The sequence below is a fragment of the Sparus aurata genome, chromosome 16, assembly GCF_900880675.1.
Source record: "Sparus aurata chromosome 16, fSpaAur1.1, whole genome shotgun sequence".
Taxonomy (NCBI): domain Eukaryota; kingdom Metazoa; phylum Chordata; class Actinopteri; order Spariformes; family Sparidae; genus Sparus; species Sparus aurata.
This window is the reverse complement of record NC_044202.1, coordinates 12029668-12048416: the sequence shown is the minus strand read 5'-3', so window position 1 is coordinate 12048416 and position 18749 is coordinate 12029668. Positions and strand designations below refer to the sequence as shown.

The window sequence follows — 18749 nt, the reverse complement described above, 5'->3', positions numbered from 1 at the left end:
CACACACACACACACACACACACACACACACACCCACCCACCCACACACGCACACACACACATGTTTAAATTATTAGCAGTAAGGAAGTGAGATCGGTTTAAGAATAGAGGAAGTGAGCAGTCGGAGGAAAGGGAGGTTTCCTGTCACCAGTGTGGCAACCATCGCCATGTTGCCCTCTTTTTTGTCCAACTCTGTGAGTGTGTGTGTGTTTTGTGAGTTGTTTTATCAAAAAAAGCCTAAAAAGTTCACTCTAAAGTGCAAGTCCAGAAATGTATTCATGTTATCTGAAGCAAGTCTGTGGGTTTTGGGGAGCACTACTGCGTATGTAGGGGGGGGGGGAAAGTTCTATAAGGCTCCAGAGCCAGTGATGACACTCTAATTTGCATTGTGGGTAATGTAGGCACCAGGTTTAACCAGGCACTCCTATAACACTGTTGGACTCTCTACAATTGATCAGAATCGTTCAATGTACGGATTCGCATATAATGCAAAGTTTAAAATGAATAGCTTAGTCTGATGGAATTAAATTAACTGAGACTTACACATAGCCCTTATCTATTTTTTCTATGATTACATAGAAAGTTAAGTTAAAGTGTTTACTATCCAAGTATTATACATCATTTATATGCATTGACTGAACTTGAAGCAAAGGGGGCAATATGTTGAAATTGTTCAAAAATTAACTTAAAGTATCAACGGCATGTGAAGAAGTAGCAGATTTGAAATTATGATGTCTTTGGTAATATGATGCCCCCTGTTGTTTAGAGAATTAACGTGACAGGTGGCCACTTCCGACATATTGCACCTTTTTTTTTTTTTTAATGTGACCATTTAGATTGAATTGATGTGATGAAATTAGGTGGAAAAAATGTACATGCAATTAAAACACTGAGGCATTTTCATCTACCTGTAAGGATTCTTGTGCATTTGTGTCCATCCATACTTAAGTTGACTTAATGCAAAGCCAGATGTGTCTTCTGTAACTCACTTTAACCTCTTCATCCCAACACAATCCCCCCCCTCAGAACCCGTCTCATATCACCTGGATAGAGAGGGAATTTGCCAATATTAGAGTCCAGGTAAGCTGTCTGACTACTTCCGCTGTTCAGTTGCTTTATCTCATGCCGATCTGCAGCTCCTGCCTCCTTAAGCAAACACACTCCAGCTTACAGTTGCTAATGCATTTAATCCACTTCAGGCAAACGCACTTACATTGTTTTTTTTGTTGTTTCTCTGTCCTCTGTATATTGACTTCCCCAATCACAAAATTGCTCGAATCAACCTTTTTTCCCGTTGAGTGTGATCTGCAATGCAGTGTGAAAAGTAGGCCTGCTTACAGCTCAATTGTGCCGCTGTTTGGTCGAGAGAGAAGTTGACTCATGCACTGTATTTATGGGCGTGAAATGGCCCATTCTCTCCCGGCAAAGAGGAATTTGCTGCATGAAGAGCACTAAAAGTGAGAGATGGAGGGAAGGAAAAAGAGTGAGAGGTGAGGAGAGCAGTTTGAGGAGACAGGATGAGCAGGAATAGACCGTTATGAGGGGGAAGAGGAGGACGTGCCTGGCCACAGGCAGGAAAATCTCTGTCATCATCCTCGAGGCGGCGAGGCGGCGACACTGACGGGGGGACACCTCATCCTCTCTCTGCACTGTGGAATTGTGGGTGAAGGGAAGCGGGTTCTGGAGTCAAACCACTTTGGGAGACAAAGTGTTGATGTAAAAGAAACATGTTGTGTTTTTTTCGGGTTTTTTTTTTTCATTTTTTTTAAATGTAGTGGGCTGGCAGAAAAGCAGTCTTTTTCTTGGTCTTTTCAGTATTACCACCTCACTTCCTCGTTTTGGATTATTTAAATTTCAGTCTGCCTCTCTCTCTCTCTCTCTGAGTTTCAGATGTGTGTGTGTGGGGGTGTGTGTGTGTGTGTGTGTGTGTGTGTTTGTGGGACTTTGTTGGGTGCAGGACTGTGAGAATAAGTGCAGGCTCTTCCTTCCTGCCCTCTTCGGTTTCCAGTTCACTTCAGCTGCAGTCAGTCGTTCACTGAGGACACACGGGGCTAATCAGACCTACACAGAGAGCGCAGGAGCGACAATGGAGGAGACGACGAGGATGAAGAGTTAATAAAAGTCGCAGCAGAAGGCCCCTGCAGAAGGCCTCTGCAGGAAGAATAGATAGGAGGGCAGAGGCTGAGAGGTCTTTCCATATTTACTCGCTGCCCACAGAAACAATTCTGATATGAGTGCACAAATGAGTCTAAAGAGTACTCGCGGTGAGACGCGGTGAGGCAGTAGGATGATTTATGTGGGGCAGAGCGATGTTTGGCTTGTTACGGACGTGGGTATGACGATAAAGCAGAAGTTCGGGCGATGCTGAGATGGACAAGGACAAGAAAAAGTTCACCCTGACCCGCTTGCTGAGCATCTACCTGCGCAGGAAGAACAAAGCCTTGGCCGGCAGCCCAGTTCACTTCAACAGCTGCAAACCAGCAGCTGCAACAGGCACCGACTCTTTACCTGCTCCAAGGAACCACTGGACGGTAAAGTGATGCCTACTTGTCAAACCTTGAGTAGTCTCCAGCGAGCTGTTAGTGGCGGCGTGCACAGTAATGCCAGCAGAGAAGTTGGTTATATTAGTGCAGATGAGGTTTGGTGCTCGCCGTTACCGGTTCTTGTTTAGAAAGGAGGTGCAGCTGAACGCCTGCATGTTCAATCAGCTCTGGTTTCCTGTTGTCAAATAAAGTCCCACGCTGCGTCGGCCTGTGGTGAAGGCTGTTGACAGTGTATTGTTGAAGGTTGAGCATTGCTCTCATCACTGATTGGGAATTAATAGATGCATCATAGAGTTAAGGGGTGCAAATAATGATTGTTTTTCTGAATTGATTAATCTGATGTTGATTTTTTTTTTTTTTTTCAAGGAATCAATCAATGGTTTTATCTTTGATTTGTCAGAAAATAGTGAAAAATGGCCATCATGAACTTGTTTTTATTAGTGCTTGATTTGTCAGCAAATGTTCACACTAGAGAAGCTAGAACTGGAGAACGATTGTCGCTTTTGCCTGTTAAATGACCTAATTTATGATCAAAATAACCGATTTATGATCACCAATCAAAACTGCTTTTAATTAATTCACGGTCTATTGACTAATTGGCTTGATCATTCGGAACTAATTCAATTCAGAAGATATGAGGAAATGATAAGAAATGCTGTCAAATATGTGATATACGTTCTGTGAATGTTACTAATATACTTTTTAATGAATTGACTAAATCAGACATTTCAGCACTGTTTTTAATGGTATGATATCAGCAGCTGATAATTGTGTCTTATAGGCTGCCACGTAGATTGAGCGCCTGTTGCTGGGCGTGCATGATCATTAAAAATGATAATGTTGTGCATTGTATCTGCAGAGTACAAACTTTTGGAACGGGCGAGGTGTCCTACTTTCTAGTCCCATAAGTAGCTGTGAACCTCCTGGGTAGAAGTGAAAAACATGTTCCCGCACCAACCGCACTGTCGAATTTAAAATGCTCCCTGCAGGTAACTACGGTGCTGCACCTCGCCGTAGGCCCAGGGCGTGAAGCTCAGGGGATTGTGAGCCGCAGAGAACTGAAAAAACCGGTCTCCAAAAAGAAACTTGATGATGTTGTTGTTGTTGTTGTTGATGCTTTGATGCCTTTCTGTAGGGTGTTGGATGAGTTGCGGGTGGAGGCTGACACCAGGTCAACTCTGAGAACACAGAGTGTTGTCAGTGGTGCCAGGGGCTCCACCCTGTAAAGAAGGCGAGAAACTGTCTTGAAAGTATCTCGCGGTTACACAACTTCTGTCCAACAACATAAAAAAAACCCACTGGAGGCAGTAACCAACAATTTACTGTCACTTGCTTGTAGTGTTGTCATGATTTCTAGAAACTACTGAAGAGGCACATTTACAAGCACAACTGGGTGCAATGGTTCATTCTCACGCACGCACGTCTCACTTTATACTGTGCTTCCTCTTTCTGAAGCGGTTCATTTTGATATAGTGCTATTTACAGTAGGAGACACACCTCTTAAACAACGACCCCGTTCGCTCTGACATTGTCTGTCCTACACACAAACAGTATTCTCACTATTTTAGCCATTTGTTCTACTGACTGGTTTATTTTACTGTCCCCCCCTGTTTTGCACTCTTCAGGAAGATGGAGACATCAAGGAGATCAACATCACCCATGTTGTCAAGGAGGGCTCGGAGAAGGCTGACGCCTCTCAATTTGAACTGCTCAAAGTTTTGGGACAGGGATCCTTTGGCAAGGTAACACATACTCATTCTGCTGCTCCGTTTGTCCGTCATTGTTCTTTTCCTTTTTACTCCCTTATCTGCCCTCTCAGACTTAAGACGCATATTAATGCAGAGTGTAAATGACACTCGGCATTAATATGCGTATTAAGTGATCTTATCGCTGTAAAAGTGTGAATACACCCAAGTGCATTGAGGATGCTCTGTTTCAGCTGATTTCCCTCGCAATATCACCAGGCGCCCTTAAAAAATGACCCAGCTTTAAGAGGTTTTGAGTGAGGAGTAACTTAATAAACTTTAGAAACATTGTGCCTGTTTGTCATAGTGATGTATGCGTTCACTTGCATATAAAGCGGTGAGCAGAGAGATGAGATCCAATCACCGGTAGTCACTTAAAAAAGACGCTTTAAAATGCCAGGTGAGAACTGACGCACTTAGAGCTTTCCACTTGTAATCGGACCACCCAAGCCCTGTGTTAATCCCAGGCGTAAACAGGCTCACAACCCCTGATCTGATCTAAGATGTTTTTTTGTGGCACCTTTGTTCCTTTCACTGCAGGTGTTCTTGGTGCGAAAGGTGACCCCTCCCGACGACAACCAGCTCTACGCCATGAAGGTCCTCAGGAAGGCCACACTCAAAGGTGAGGCACCCTTTGATGTGTGTCAGGTGCAGGAGAGTCGCTCTGCAGCCGATCTGTGCCGTCTGATAGTCTGTTAGGAGGGAGCGTTGAAATGATCATTTGGTGCAACCCTGTATGTATTTCCTTTTGTAAAGCTGCACCTCTCTGAGCCCCAAGTTCACGCAGGATCAATTCACGAAGCTTCCTCTCTTGTGGTGATTTCGTGTTCTCTTTTCAAGTGGCTGTGCCGTCGGCTTCATGTAAGAGGGTGTATGCTTTTCCTGTAACTCTGAGAACTATAAAGTGGAAGTATGCTAGCATGATGAGACCACCACATCTTGCAGCGGTTTACTGTTTTTTGTTTTTTAACTCTTTTCGCACGTTATCTTGATAAACATCAGGTGCAGCAGATTTGTTTGCACATTCCTCTGTACATGTGGTTTCGTTCTAAGTGTGCAGGTGTACAGATTTCATTTGCATGGTTCAATTCTTCTTTTGTTGAGCACGAGCGTTTATCACGCTGCAGTGTAGGACTACAATACTGGGACAAAGTGATTTATTTACCTGTGGGGGAACAGCGAAAGACAACTCATCAACATGCGGCGTGCGCACCAGAGAATCCACTGTAGTTTGTTCTCGCAGCACTGAGTTCGTTTATTTTGTTGCATTTTTCATCCAGAACTTTATGTCTGACAGCTCCAGAAAACTTGAGTTACTGCAACTTGCCTCAGAGTGCGGCCCAACAGCCTCTACAATTATGAATCATGTATTGTGCTGCCAAAAATACATGTTTTCTTCAACCTAATTTGTCCGTGCTGTTGCTGAACCGGATTGAGTAAAGTGGAAAAACAGAGGGCTCTGCAGCTAATTTTCGGTTTCACACCCAGCATATGTTTTCAACTAATGCTACATGTGTTCAGGTTTTAGAGATTCACACTAAACTAAACCCTGTGTTCTTGTTCCTCCTTCAGTGAGAGACCGCGTGAGAACCAAGATGGAGCGAGACATCCTGGCAGACGTCAACCATCCATTTGTTGTCAAACTGCACTATGGTGAGTCTGCCTGATTTCCAAACCTGGGGGGGGGGGGGGGGGTGAAGCAAAAGTTGTACTGATTTAATACCGTCTTATTGCTTTAAATTCCAGGCATTTTTCTCGGCCATTTTTCCTGGTGTACCGTTGAATCAGACTTGATTAAAACCTGTGTTTATTTGCAGCATTCCAGACTGAAGGGAAGTTGTACTTGATCCTGGACTTTCTCAGAGGAGGAGATCTCTTCACTAGACTCTCCAAAGAGGTGAGAGCAAATACATGGAACACCGACATTGCTGCAACAAACGGATACGTTTGCTGAATTATGAAGTCTCAAAATTGCCATTTTTTTCAAGGGACTTTCTCTATGGGTGTCAAATAAGTAACACTTTATCAGTTACTGCATTTGTTCGAAACGGTTGTTGATACCAGGTCCGAACAGCCTGTTTCACTAACCCTCCTCTCTGTATGTGTCTGCCAGGTGATGTTCACGGAGGAGGACGTCAAGTTTTATCTAGCAGAGCTGGCGTTGGGACTGGACCACCTCCATAGCCTGGGAATCATTTACAGGGATCTGAAACCTGAAAAGTAAGAGCGCATCGGTCACAGAAGACATAGAACATTTATATATCCACAAAGCCAGATCTCAGGAGAATAAATCCACTACTGAACTAAGGCATATATGTTCTTGTAGATTTTATGAAAAAGCTCTTGTCCCGCCCCTCAGCGACCTAATAAGTGACGCAGTAGCTAAAAGCTTTTTTTTTTTTTTCTGGATGTAAAGCAAAACCTTTCTCCCATATTAGATGTTATTGTATTTCACTTTAATGGCACCCGGTGGAAGTTAAAATGTTCACTTTAAACATTTTACAGTGATCTGTCCTCAACAAATTGCGTTGTGCGTTTCCCCTCGGGCGCGACAAACATTATGAGCACAATCCCACCTAATTAAACATTTGAAAAGCCTTTTTTTTTTTTTTTTTTTTTTTAAAGCCCCTGCTTATTTACATCTGCTTGCGGTCTTGTTCTTCTCCATTTTAATTCATATTTATGGTACATTACTGCCAGCAGTTACTGATATGCATTGCTCAGCCTCCGCACTTCCCCATTCTCTTGGCGCACATACAAACACAAGATACAAACTTATCGGAAAACAAGCCTATACCTGTTCTGTTAGTCATTAGGATGCCTTTAAGCTGTTGAGGGTACTGTTAGAGTTTGACAGCTGAATGTGCAGCGTGTGATGTCCATTGTTTAAACATCCGACAATGTTTTGTTGTTTTTTTTTCAGCATTCTCCTGGATGAGGAGGGACATATTAAACTCACCGGTGAGTCTCCTGCTTCTTCCCTCACAACCAGTACACACCCACGCTGCCACACACACACACTCACACACTCTCTTCTCCTCTCTGCCTTGTTGACCTTTATTACTCAGGGTGGGGAAACGGCCTTATCTCGCAGGCTCCAGATATGAGCCTGCGTGTTAATTATTATACTTTATCGTTTCTGTTTATCTCTACCGTCATCCATAATCCACGCCATTTATTTAACCTTTATGCCCCCGCTGACCCAAAGGTGACGTTTGGAGATTATAGAGAGGAAAAAGGTACAAGTCACGCTGATGAAGACAAATGCCGACTGCTGAAAACGCTGGATTCATAAGTGAAGATAGTCCAGCTGCAGATTACAGTAGTCTTTATTGTGTTTTATTAATTGGGTGAAATTGACGATGTATTGTTAACTGTGTCCTGTGGTGTGTTTTTCCAGATTTCGGTTTGTGTAAAGAAGCTATTGATCATGAGAAGAAAGCGTATTCCTTCTGTGGTACTGTGGAGTACATGGCACCGGAGGTTGTGAACAGGCAGGGGCACATCCACAGCGCCGACTGGTGGTCATTTGGAGTACTAATGGTAAGCAGTGGTTGGTGTTTTCCCAAGTATTGCATTCAAGTGCAATTAGGACGTACCTGTGCTCTACTTGGGTACTTCCATTTTCTGCTACGATATACTTCCATTCCACTATAAATACTTGCAATAATGCTTAAATGTTTGCTTCTCTATCAGACAAAGCTCTTGCACATACAGATCACAGTTGTATTTTCTGTCTCCCAGTTTGAGATGTTGACAGGAGCGCTGCCGTTTCAAGGGAAGGACCGCAAAGAAACCATGAACCTGATTCTGAAGTGAGTATTCTTTAGGCAGAGGAACAAAACCCGGTGCAGGCGACCAGCTGTCGCAAAGTGTTGCTGCTGAAAAAGAACGCCTCTCTTGATATCTGGAGAAATGATTTGAGCTCCGTGCCGTCTGTCTCTCCCTGCAGGGCGCGCCTGGGAATGCCTCAGTTCCTGAGCGTCGAGGCCCAGTCTTTGCTCAGGGCTTTGTTCAAGAGGAACCCCGCCAACAGACTGGGTTAGTATCATCTCCTGAACATGATGTTCACAAATGGAAACACATACACCTCAAGCTGCTGCTAACTGTAGTTGTATATTACAGGATCTGGTGCTGATGGCGCAGAGGAGATAAAACGGCACGGTTTCTTCTCCACCATTGACTGGAATGTGAGTGTTTCGCAGTCGAGGATATTTTAATGTATGCTCTGTAACAATTGTCGGGCTTTGTGGGAGGAAAACCATCAACTATTGAATCCTTTTTGTCCCTCAGAAACTCTTTAGAAAAGAAATGAAGCCTCCATTCAGACCGGCGGTGGCGCGTCCGGACGACACCTTCTACTTTGACTCTGAGTTCACCTCCCGCACCCCTAAAGGTCAGACATCAGTCTAAATGTTCACCTGGTTCTGTTAAATAAGTAGACTCCATGTCCGTTTCCTCTCTCGTGCAGTATCTATCATCATTATTTTTCAATACTTCCCTTATCATCTTCTAGACTCCCCTGGCGTGCCACCCAGTGCCGGCGCTCACCAGCTCTTCAGAGGCTTCAGCTTCATTGCGTCGACTCTGCTGGAGGAGGAAGGTTTAGAGGAGCCGGTCAAGCCCCAGCCGCACCCAGTGGTCCAGGTCAGACTTGAGTAGTCTCTTTACTTTGACTTGAACTAGGTCACATGGAAGATAAGACAAAGTCTAAAAATCTAGGATTTTCCTTCCAACGCACCTGAAGCTTTTAATTATTAAAGGATGACTGATCGACAGTACGCCATAGCAGTTTAATTATTCTCACAGTCAGCTGTCATTGATGGTGAAATGAAAGAGGGAAGATGTGTGTAAGGCAGACAGGGAGAAGAGAAAGCTTACCAAAGGTACGTGTCTTCAGATCCGGTTTCATGCCTGCCAGGAAGCTGTAATTAACTCCGTGTGCAGGATTGAGAGGGTGACAGTTTTACTACTGGAGAACTTGAAAAAGAACGCTGCTAGAAATAGACTCCTGAGAACCACCGACATCCCTCTGCCTTGTCAGCTCACTGCTCTCCACCTTCACCTCACCGCCGCTCTTCAACTCCTCAACTCTCCCTCTGCAGCAATTACACGGGAAGAACGTGCTGTTCAGCGACGGCTACGTGCTGAAGGAAGACATCGGCATGGGCTCCTTCTCCGTCTGCAAACGATGTGTCCACAAAGCCACCAACACAGAGTACGCTGTCAAGGTACGAACACGCGCACACACACACACACACACACACAACCTCTGTCTTTGCAATATAACCTCATAATTTGTATGTATCACTTAAACTGTCAGTTCACCCTAATTTGGCACTCGGCTGCTCGAGTCGTCAACATCTCTTTCTAGAAATCGTGACCTGATTTCTCAAGATAATCTACATACGTTGCTGTGAGCTAGGAACTAGGAGGAACTATTTTCTTTCTACCTAACTAAACCTGCCAACAGTGTCACTGCACAGAAGGAAGCTAGGAAACCCAGCTGGCCTAGCGTTAGAGCAAAGCCGAGGAGGAGAGCATTAATGTTTACCCCCCCGCGCTGTCATGAAAAATTAGCCTCTTGTCTGTGAGTGAGCAGACATGTCTACAGTGTTTCCAAAATTCAGCAAGGCACACTGAAACGGTCTAGATTGATTAATAGCCCTACAGGTAAGAGAAAAAAATATATTTTGGATTTTTCGGTGATGTGTCGCTTCAAGGAAAAAAATTGTTATTTGTGGATAAACAGCCAACGGCCAGAAGACAGACCATTCATCTCGACTTGAGCTTCATGTCACTTGTTTTTGTGTTTGACAGATGATTGACAAGACCAGCACAGACCCCTCTGAGGAGATTGAGATTCTGCTTAGATATGGACAGCACCCCAACATCATAACATTGAAGGATGTGAGTGTAAAAAAAAACTAAAAAAAACACATGCGCTATTGTTTTGCCGTGGGCATTAAGCTTGACACATTTGGTGGCAAATTAATGTGCGTGTGCTTCTGTCTCAGGTGTACGACAACAGTAAGCAGGTGTTCCTGGTGACGGAGCTGATGCGCGGGGGAGAGCTGCTGGATCGGATCCTCAAACAGAAGGTCTTTTCGGAGAGAGAGGCCAGCGCTGTGCTTCACACCATCACCAAGACTGTCGAGTACCTGCACTCACAGGGGGTGAGGACGACTAGAAGTACTGCAATCTCAAAATTCCTTTTTTTCTTTGAGAATTTTACTGTTAAAATAAAACGTTTCTCCATCCTACTTTCATTCATCCTCCAGGTGGTGCACAGAGACCTGAAGCCCAGCAACATCCTCTATGTTGACGAGTCAGGGAATCCAGAGTCTATCAGGATCTGTGACTTTGGCTTCGCTAAGCAACTGCGTGCCAACAACGGCCTGCTGATGACCCCATGCTACACTGCTAACTTCGTAGCTCCTGAGGTGAGAAGAGTCACTATTTCAGACCCAGATGAAACTGAGGCATGACATGTATTGAGATTTGAACTAAAATGTGCGTTTCCCTGGACTTCACTGTAGGTGTTGAAGCGTCAGGGCTATGATGAAGGATGTGACATCTGGAGTCTGGGAGTCTTGCTGTACACTATGCTGGCCGGGTGAATACCAACTCTTTTTCTTGAGCAGATTTTTCTCCGCCACTGCTCCTCATACTCACTCGGTTATCTGTGTCTTCCACCAGTTTTACTCCTTTTGCCAACGGACCTGAGGACACCCCGAATGAGATCCTGAACAGGATAGGCAACGGCAGCTTCAGTCTGACTGGAGGCAACTGGGACACCGTGTCCGACGCTGCCAAGGTAGAGCCACAAATCTGACTGACAACTCCTTAACTTGTGATCCTCAGAGATTACTTCCTCTGTCAAAATATCGGTTTCATATTTAATGTGTGCTCTCTTTAGGACCTTGTGTCCAAGATGCTTCACGTGGACCCGCATCAGAGACTGACTGCCAAGCAGGTCCTCAAACATACCTGGATTGTTCAGAGAGACAAACTGCCCAACAGCCAGCTCCCACATCATGATCCCAAACTGGTCAAGGTAACAGCGCCTGTCTTAAAATATTATTCATATAATCTATATATTACAGTGAAGTGTGCTTTTACAAGTGGGTTTGAATTACATGGCAATATGCAAACGAAGGCTTTAAAATTTAAATATTTTGAATATGATATTCAGAATTATGTTTTGATTAGTATATAATTACCTAAAACTAAGCATCACTGTTTCATTACCCTAGATAGAGCCCTTTATACAAACAGAGGGAGAAGATCCTCTTCCAAGGATTTTGCTATTTTGCACCACAATGTTTCTTTGGGCCCTCTAGAGAGGGTGAAACATGGGCTGCATTTTTTTTAAATGTTACCAACGAATGACAAAAATACAAGGAAATGGATATTAATCGTTGTTTAATTGTTTTCTAGGATATGTTTTGAAATAGAAACTGTTCCAGTGGGTCATGCATGATAAAAAATAAAATGAATGACTACTTGTATAAGTTTGTGGTTATCAGTTTCCTTTGTTATACCTACATTTTAGATAGCTGTTTTATTTGGGCTGCACTCACTAAGCTGTTGTTCATGTTCAGGGTGCGATGGCAGCCACCTACTCCGCCCTGAAGAACTCCCAGCCGACTCCAGAGCTCAAGCCCATCGAGAGCTCCTTCCTAGCCCAGAGGCGCGTCAAGAAACTTCCCTCCACCTCTCTGTAGAGACACAAAACAACCAATCAGCTCACTGGAGACTGACTAAAAACCGCACCTCCTGGCTCCAAACACCCAGTCAGCTTGCTCGGGGACTCGGTGTCCATCCGCCTCTACCAGCCAAGGAACACGGACTGTGGTCCTGCCCCCATCTTGTGACATCAGTTGTCCCGCTCTCACCGTCATCCTCCTTTTTCGGGCTCGTCAGATGCTGTCAGCCAATCTCCTTCTGGACTGGCATAAGATCGTGAAGATTGTTGGGGGTGATGAGGGCAAAAAACAAAAAAAACAAAAGGGTGCAGGTTTTTGGCAGATGTATTAGTGCTGTTTGGGTGTGTGTTTGTGTGTGTGTGTGTGTGTGCGTGTGTGTGTGTGTGTGTTTGTGTGTGTGTGTGAGCGAGAGGGCGATTGTGCATTACCTGCCACAGAGTCGATGCAGCCATGTTTTTCGATTGTGACAATGACAGTTTTCTCCCCTCATCATTGCTGTAATCGGTTGTCATCCAGCTTGCTGCACGCCTGTTCGTCTGCCTGTTTTTGCTGTCCGTCTTCCTGTTCTTTTTGTAAAGTTGATGAGCTTTATATTACCGGGTGTGCCGCCAAATCAACCTGTGCTGAGGGCACAAAAACACAGTACTGTCCAACTGCTGATATATGTTTTTTGAAAGAGCATTATTAATATGAATATTAAACATTTCTGCCATAAATGCCTCTTTGGCTTTGGTACAGCCAGAATATGTGGATTCTAGGAAATGTCAAATGCTGATGTTTTGGTTAATGTCAATCTATGCTTGTAATTTGTTTAACAAAGAGTGTGTGTGTGTGTGTGTGTGTGTCTGTGTGTGTCTGTGTGTGTGTGTGTGTGTGTGTGTGTCTGTGTGTGTGTGTGTGTGTGTGTGTGTCCGTTGCATGACTTGCAGTATGTGTGTGTGTGTGTGTGTGTGTGTGTGTGTGTGTGTGTGTGTGTGTGTGTGTGCGTGTACTGTCTTGGGGGATGCTGCAGGGTCATGTGCATGGTCCGGTGATGTGATGATGTCATGTGGCTTCCTCGTTTCTCTCCTCTCCCTTTTTTTTCTCTGCTTGGTCAACCTGCTGGCAACCATTTTGAGATGTCTATTATTTTTTATTACTACAAAACTAGTAAAATAGGTGGCTTTCTGTGAAAGAAAACTTGCCCATGGAACAATGTGGCATGTTAAAAAATTCTATATTTGCTTTGTTTTCTTGTTTCTTTCTTCTTTTTTTCTTTCTCTCACTGTGTTTCTTGGATAATGCATATTGAATGCTGTTTCCTGTGTTGGCTGCTTTTGTTGTTGATCGTTTTGTTATTTTCTTCATGTCCAAAGGAAGTGGTGATTTAAAAATGGTGAAAGATACGCTGAGCACATCGGTCTATGGACTTAACGCCGTACGGGTCTCCCCTTGCACTGTAAAAGGGAGTAAAGGCTGGCTGTGTCTTTATTTAAGCACTCCAAGACGGCTTCTCTCCCCCTTCAAAGCTATAAAATCACAGGTTCATGATATCTGAATTTCCTGATCCTTAACTTCATTAATCCTGTTCATTATATGACTTTGATTCATTTTATGGACCCATCCTGAAGAAGAGTACGTGTGTCTCATTGTAAGTAGCTTCGTAGGCTAGGTCCTTGTTTCAGCTTGGTGCCTGTAGGCCTACAGGTGAGGCAGAATGTCTTACATGGATTACACATAACAACAATCTTCACGTGTGGAAGGGGAGACCTTTTGCGCCAAAAAATAATCAATGACCCAGCTGTCTTACCTCAAAGGGATCAAAGTTCTATTATAATTCTTGTTTGGTGGCAAAACTCTCCCTCCTTTGACTGAATTTATGGTAAGATGTTATTGTATGATAAAGAAGAAGATTTTTATATCTTACAAATATTAAAAATTCAGTTGCTACGACAAACTGTCTCGTTCTGTTCTTTCGTTAAGCTTTAAAGGGGCTCTCCTTTGCATTTCAGTTAACCAGTATCAGAATCAGTATTCCTTTATTGTCCCACAAACGGGGAAATTTGTTTGCCGCAGCAGCCAAAGGACAGCAGTATTATAAAAAAAAAAACAATAACGGTAGTAAAAAAAAAATAAACAATACAATTTAAAAGGTAAGAAATAGAATAGACTCATATAAACATATGAACTGAATATTGTACAAAAATAACACGTAATTATAGACAGTGAGACAGTGAGTTGTTATTTACAAAGATACAAATACAAAATTTACATTGATACAAAGTAACAATTTACACATCCAGCAGAGTATTAGGCCTCACTAGTGCATAGGTGGAAATTGCACACATTTTTTAAAGGTTTTCAGACTATTACAACCCCCCCACATGTTGCTTCATAATGGTTTGATCCACCACCACCTAGCTGTCATCACTAGCACTTGGCACATGGTGCAGGTTTGTCTGGGGATCTGGCAGTCTGTCGGCAGCGGCTGACCTCCAGTAAGTAGTTCAAACACAGAATATGTTAGACATTTCTTCACTTCTACCACTCGGTACTATGAAACACATTTAAAATTATCAGCAGTCTTAATTTTTGCAGCACTGAATTAGAAGTCTTTTGTCTGTGTTTGCTAGCAGTTAGCGTTTGCTAGCTAGCCACAGTTTGAATTTGAGTCTGTGGGGAAAGCTGTCCATGTCATGTTTGTGTGCTTAGTTGTCAGTGTGGCAAATTGTTCATTAGCATTACTTTTGGTGTCTACCTAAGGAAAGATTGATGCCAGCGAAATCTGATAACAACTTCGAAATAAACAATTTTTGAGCCAGATGCTCACAGTGAGAATGCTAGCATGCTGCTTTTTATCAGGTATAAATTCAGCATCTCTGTAGCGTGCAAACATGAAAATATTTGCTAATTGGCAATCAAAAGCACCATTTTGCAGGTGTTTTGTAAGCACATAAATGTCTTGAATGAAAAATAATGGGATGGAAGTTTGTGGTAATCCATCCAAGATGTCAGATAGTTTATTCTTGGCAAAAATGGCGGGCCAACAGACCGACATCGCCATCCAGAGAGAGACATGCCAAGTATGCCTAAAACTTTGGGCACTCGAAGCTGAGACACCTTAAGACATCTTTAGGGTCGGTCCTTTTAAAAAGCTCCTCCATTATCAGACCTTATAGTGCAGGCTGGCTAGTAGTCTTCATGACGAATAGATTAACCTTTATTGATGGCACTATTGTCAATTTTGTTTAATCTACTATTGTCCCATGACTTTATAGTTCAGCTTTATCTTGTAAACCACGTCTTATTTGATCAGAGAAGAATTATTATTTAAGTAGCAATTCACAATCAGATACACTGCTTCAGCATTTGATACTGACTTTACTGTATCAGCCATGAGATTGCTTTCCTGTATCAAGTGTGCACACCATAATAAAAGCTGCGTTATATTACATGAAAAAGTAGTTCTAAGCACTGAGGTATACGTATTGTAAATTTGGGGGGGGGGGGCACTGGTATCAGATTTATGTTGCACTCAGTTGAGGCAGTTGGTATCAAGAGAGGAAAAAGTTGGATCATGTTTCTGTTTATCTGACCCCCTGAGCTCCTGCCTTCTTGTGGTCCCACGGTTTGGTGTGTTTCCGCAGTTGGTCACAGGAGGGAGATAAAGTGCAAGCTTGTTTTTATGTAAAAGTAAAATGAATCATGGCCCGTCTAGCTAGTATAATGCTTTGCTGTGAAAGCACTCGCCGCTGACCACGACTGCTACGCTGACTCTTCTTTTCTCTTCTTTTAACTGCTGTCATGCAAGTGTTGGAACCTGCTGAGGGAGAACAATTGGTGCCATGTTAAATGTAAATTGATGTATTTTTAAACATGCACATTGCTGACAGTATCTGCATGTAAATGACTTCCTGTTTCAGCACCTCTCCATCTGCCTCTTTTTGCCTGTAGCATGTTCACTCTTATATTCCATCTCCTCCTCCTCTATGCTCTCTCTTTTCTCCAGCACTCATTTCCAGTATCGACAAATGGTACTTTAACCTGCTGTTGACTGCCTCTGTATGCACAGCAGCACTTACTTGCATAACATCCACACGGTACCTGCTGCTTCTGTTGCTGTGTTTCTCTCACTCGTCTTCACCCTGATGACATGATTTATGTGGACGGATGAACTGTTCCCCAATCATGTGAGAGAAATGCGGTGTTAAATTATTTATACACTGGGTTCTTGACGTCACCTTACCAGTAATTCACACTGCAATAAATGACTTCCTGCTCTTTCTCACACGCGCGCACACACACACGGACTGACTAACTCGGCCTGTAGCAGCAGAACGAGACAACTGATATTGATTACAGAGCAGTGGAAAACCAGCATCATCACCATCATCTGCCTCCTGTCTCGGGGGGAGAAGAAAGAGATGCAGTTTTTATTCAGGGCCTCTCTCCTCACTTTACTGCAGCTGTCAGCCCAAGCAGCTCTGCTCTTATGGAGGCTGAATTCTCTTTTTTTCCTTGCATTTTTTGAAAGGATGGCAGTGTGTCTGCGTGGGTGTATGGTGGAAGTCTTGCCCGATGCAAACTGTTAAATGGATACTGTCCAGGGCTAAATATTTTTTAAAAAGTGCCTCTTTGTGTGTATTTTTGTTTTTCAGTGTGAGTTAGAGTTGTGATTTGCTGCTTATAGCTTCGCCTGTGCTGCTGTTAAATTGCACATGCAAGCGCAAAAACCTAAGATTGACACTTAGGCCCTCCCCCACTGTCTCCACAGCACATCTCCGAGGGTAACTTATCATTTTTATGGGGACCAAGTGGTCACCCATAATTCACTCTAACTTTGCACACAAGCACAAACACAATGCTGGCTTTCGTACATAAAACACAAGCTGCACAATTCATATGTGGGACATTATGCTCGTGTAACTGTCGTGTAGCTAGATGCATGACTGTGATTAATGACCTGGAACATGCAATGTATATGATAATAGATGCCGCAGCAATGAAGGTTACCCAACATTGCTCAACAGCAACTTAAAGATAAAGAAAAAAACTAGAAAATGTAAAGGCTTAGCTTCTCTCATATCCTCTATTCCTACATGTTCTCACATTTCCCATCAATGTTGTTGCTTCTACAGTAATGTTTTTTAGCTCCATAGAGTACTATTATTCAGTTACCCTTTTATTGTTAGACATATGATTGGAAAGAAGGGAGCAAATAAATATGGAGGACCACAATAAATACATTAACATGCCATTAAATATTCTGAAAATAATATTAAAGACCTATTAAAAAAACTAATGTAGACATCAGTTGATTCATGAAAATGTGACTTTTTTCATATTTACTGTTTTATCTAGGTTTCCATTTGCCATTTCAATATTTAGTGTATTCATTATTTATATATTTGTTTCTGTATTGTTTTCCCTTTGCATTTTATCCCTATCTATTTTCCCAAACTGAGTTATATCCACGAAGGAGGAAACGTTTGTCGGTTGGTTGGTTTATCAGCAGGGTTACACAAAAACTACCAAGTGGATTGCCATGAAACTTGGATGGAGGTTGACTCTCGTCCTAGAATTGTGTTCTTGTTGCTTCTACAGTAATAATGAGAGGCATGTGACTAAAATACCAGGGTAGGATCTGACACATCATTAGTTATTTAGCTGGTTGGAGGATGGCTCTTGGCCCAGAATAGAACCAGTTAACTCTTGGTGCAGATCTGGATAAAGAGACAGATCCCGGTGCCTTGGAAGTACGCTCTCTACGTATTTCTGCTTTATTATGCTTTATTTGAGAAGAAGTGTTAATAAAGTCCAAAAAATCAGCCTAATCACCCTCAGTAAAATCATAATATTGCTAACTAAATAATAAGAATCCATTCTTTTTTTTTTTTTCTTTTTAAGCGCAGACTAATTAACGGTAGCTGTAGCCAGCTAGCATGCAGATCTCTAGATTCACACACTATGCAACTCTGATGCTTAAGACAAACTGCTTAACCAAAATACAATCAGTCACAGTCATGTGTATAACCTAAAGCTGTATGGACAAGGTAAAGACAGACAGACGCTCTGACTTCATCATGTGCACTCACAACAAATACACACACACAAACACACACACACCGCAGATTAAAGTAATCTGGAACAGAGGCTGGGGTAAGAGAGATTGAGAGCAGGCTTTCATCACGATTTTAGCTATATTGAGAGAGAAGAGGGAAATAAATGGGAATGGATGAGTGGAAAAGAGTCAGAGATAATTGTATTTTGGAAGGATTACAGTCGGCACTTAAACACTGAAATTAATTCTGCACACTAAATGATGAGAGAACAACTTGACTTGTGTGTGTGTGTGTGGGGGGGAAATGTCATCTGTGTGCTTGTAAATGTGGAACAATGTGTCCCAGTACGTCTGTTTTGACTTTGTCATAACAAAACGGTTATTTGGTTAGGCATGGCTGTGTTTGCAGGCAGGCCAAGTCCTGCTGCTCAAGATGTTTTGCCAACGATGATGGCAATCTGTGCGTGCAGAACTGTCGGCACCATGTGGGATTAGTTTAGAGAGAGAGAGTGGTTTTTAACTGAGGGATGTTGCGCAACCACTAGAATCTTCCAAAAACGGGCATCATGATAAAAAGAAAAAAACCTACTCCGCTGAAGCATCTTGTCTTGATCCCTAAAAATCTTTACTAACTCAAGCATGTTGTGCAACTGGTGTAAATCTAATGGAAATGATGCAACATGTGCAAATACAACTCATAAGGCTGTATTAT

The 18749-nt window shown here is 42.9% G+C and overlaps 1 protein-coding gene across 4 annotated transcripts in view; it reads left to right on the top strand.

The window, feature by feature from the left end:
* rps6ka1 (ribosomal protein S6 kinase a, polypeptide 1) overlaps positions 1 to 13933 on the top strand; it is a 52788-nt gene extending 38855 nt beyond the window's left edge. For 2 of the 4 annotated variants that reach the window (XM_030392016.1, XM_030392019.1), the window contains 21 exons: positions 1027 to 1080; positions 4169 to 4285; positions 4829 to 4910; positions 5861 to 5941; positions 6106 to 6185; positions 6402 to 6508; positions 7212 to 7249; positions 7689 to 7831; positions 8033 to 8103; positions 8241 to 8329; positions 8414 to 8478; positions 8582 to 8684; positions 8805 to 8935; positions 9394 to 9519; positions 10109 to 10198; positions 10306 to 10464; positions 10570 to 10731; positions 10828 to 10904; positions 10988 to 11105; positions 11208 to 11345; positions 11893 to 13933. In XM_030392016.1, coding sequence (XP_030247876.1) covers positions 1027 to 1080; positions 4169 to 4285; positions 4829 to 4910; positions 5861 to 5941; positions 6106 to 6185; positions 6402 to 6508; positions 7212 to 7249; positions 7689 to 7831; positions 8033 to 8103; positions 8241 to 8329; positions 8414 to 8478; positions 8582 to 8684; positions 8805 to 8935; positions 9394 to 9519; positions 10109 to 10198; positions 10306 to 10464; positions 10570 to 10731; positions 10828 to 10904; positions 10988 to 11105; positions 11208 to 11345; positions 11893 to 12015 — 2154 coding nt within the window. In that variant the 3' untranslated portion in view covers positions 12016 to 13933. Of the gene's footprint in view, positions 1 to 1026; positions 1081 to 2028; positions 2532 to 4168; positions 4286 to 4828; positions 4911 to 5860; positions 5942 to 6105; positions 6186 to 6401; positions 6509 to 7211; positions 7250 to 7688; positions 7832 to 8032; positions 8104 to 8240; positions 8330 to 8413; positions 8479 to 8581; positions 8685 to 8804; positions 8936 to 9393; positions 9520 to 10108; positions 10199 to 10305; positions 10465 to 10569; positions 10732 to 10827; positions 10905 to 10987; positions 11106 to 11207; positions 11346 to 11892 lie in introns of those variants that run through there. The other 2 variants (XM_030392017.1, XM_030392018.1) reach the window with 2 other exon arrangements.
* The last annotated feature ends 4816 nt before the right edge of the window (positions 13934 to 18749 follow it).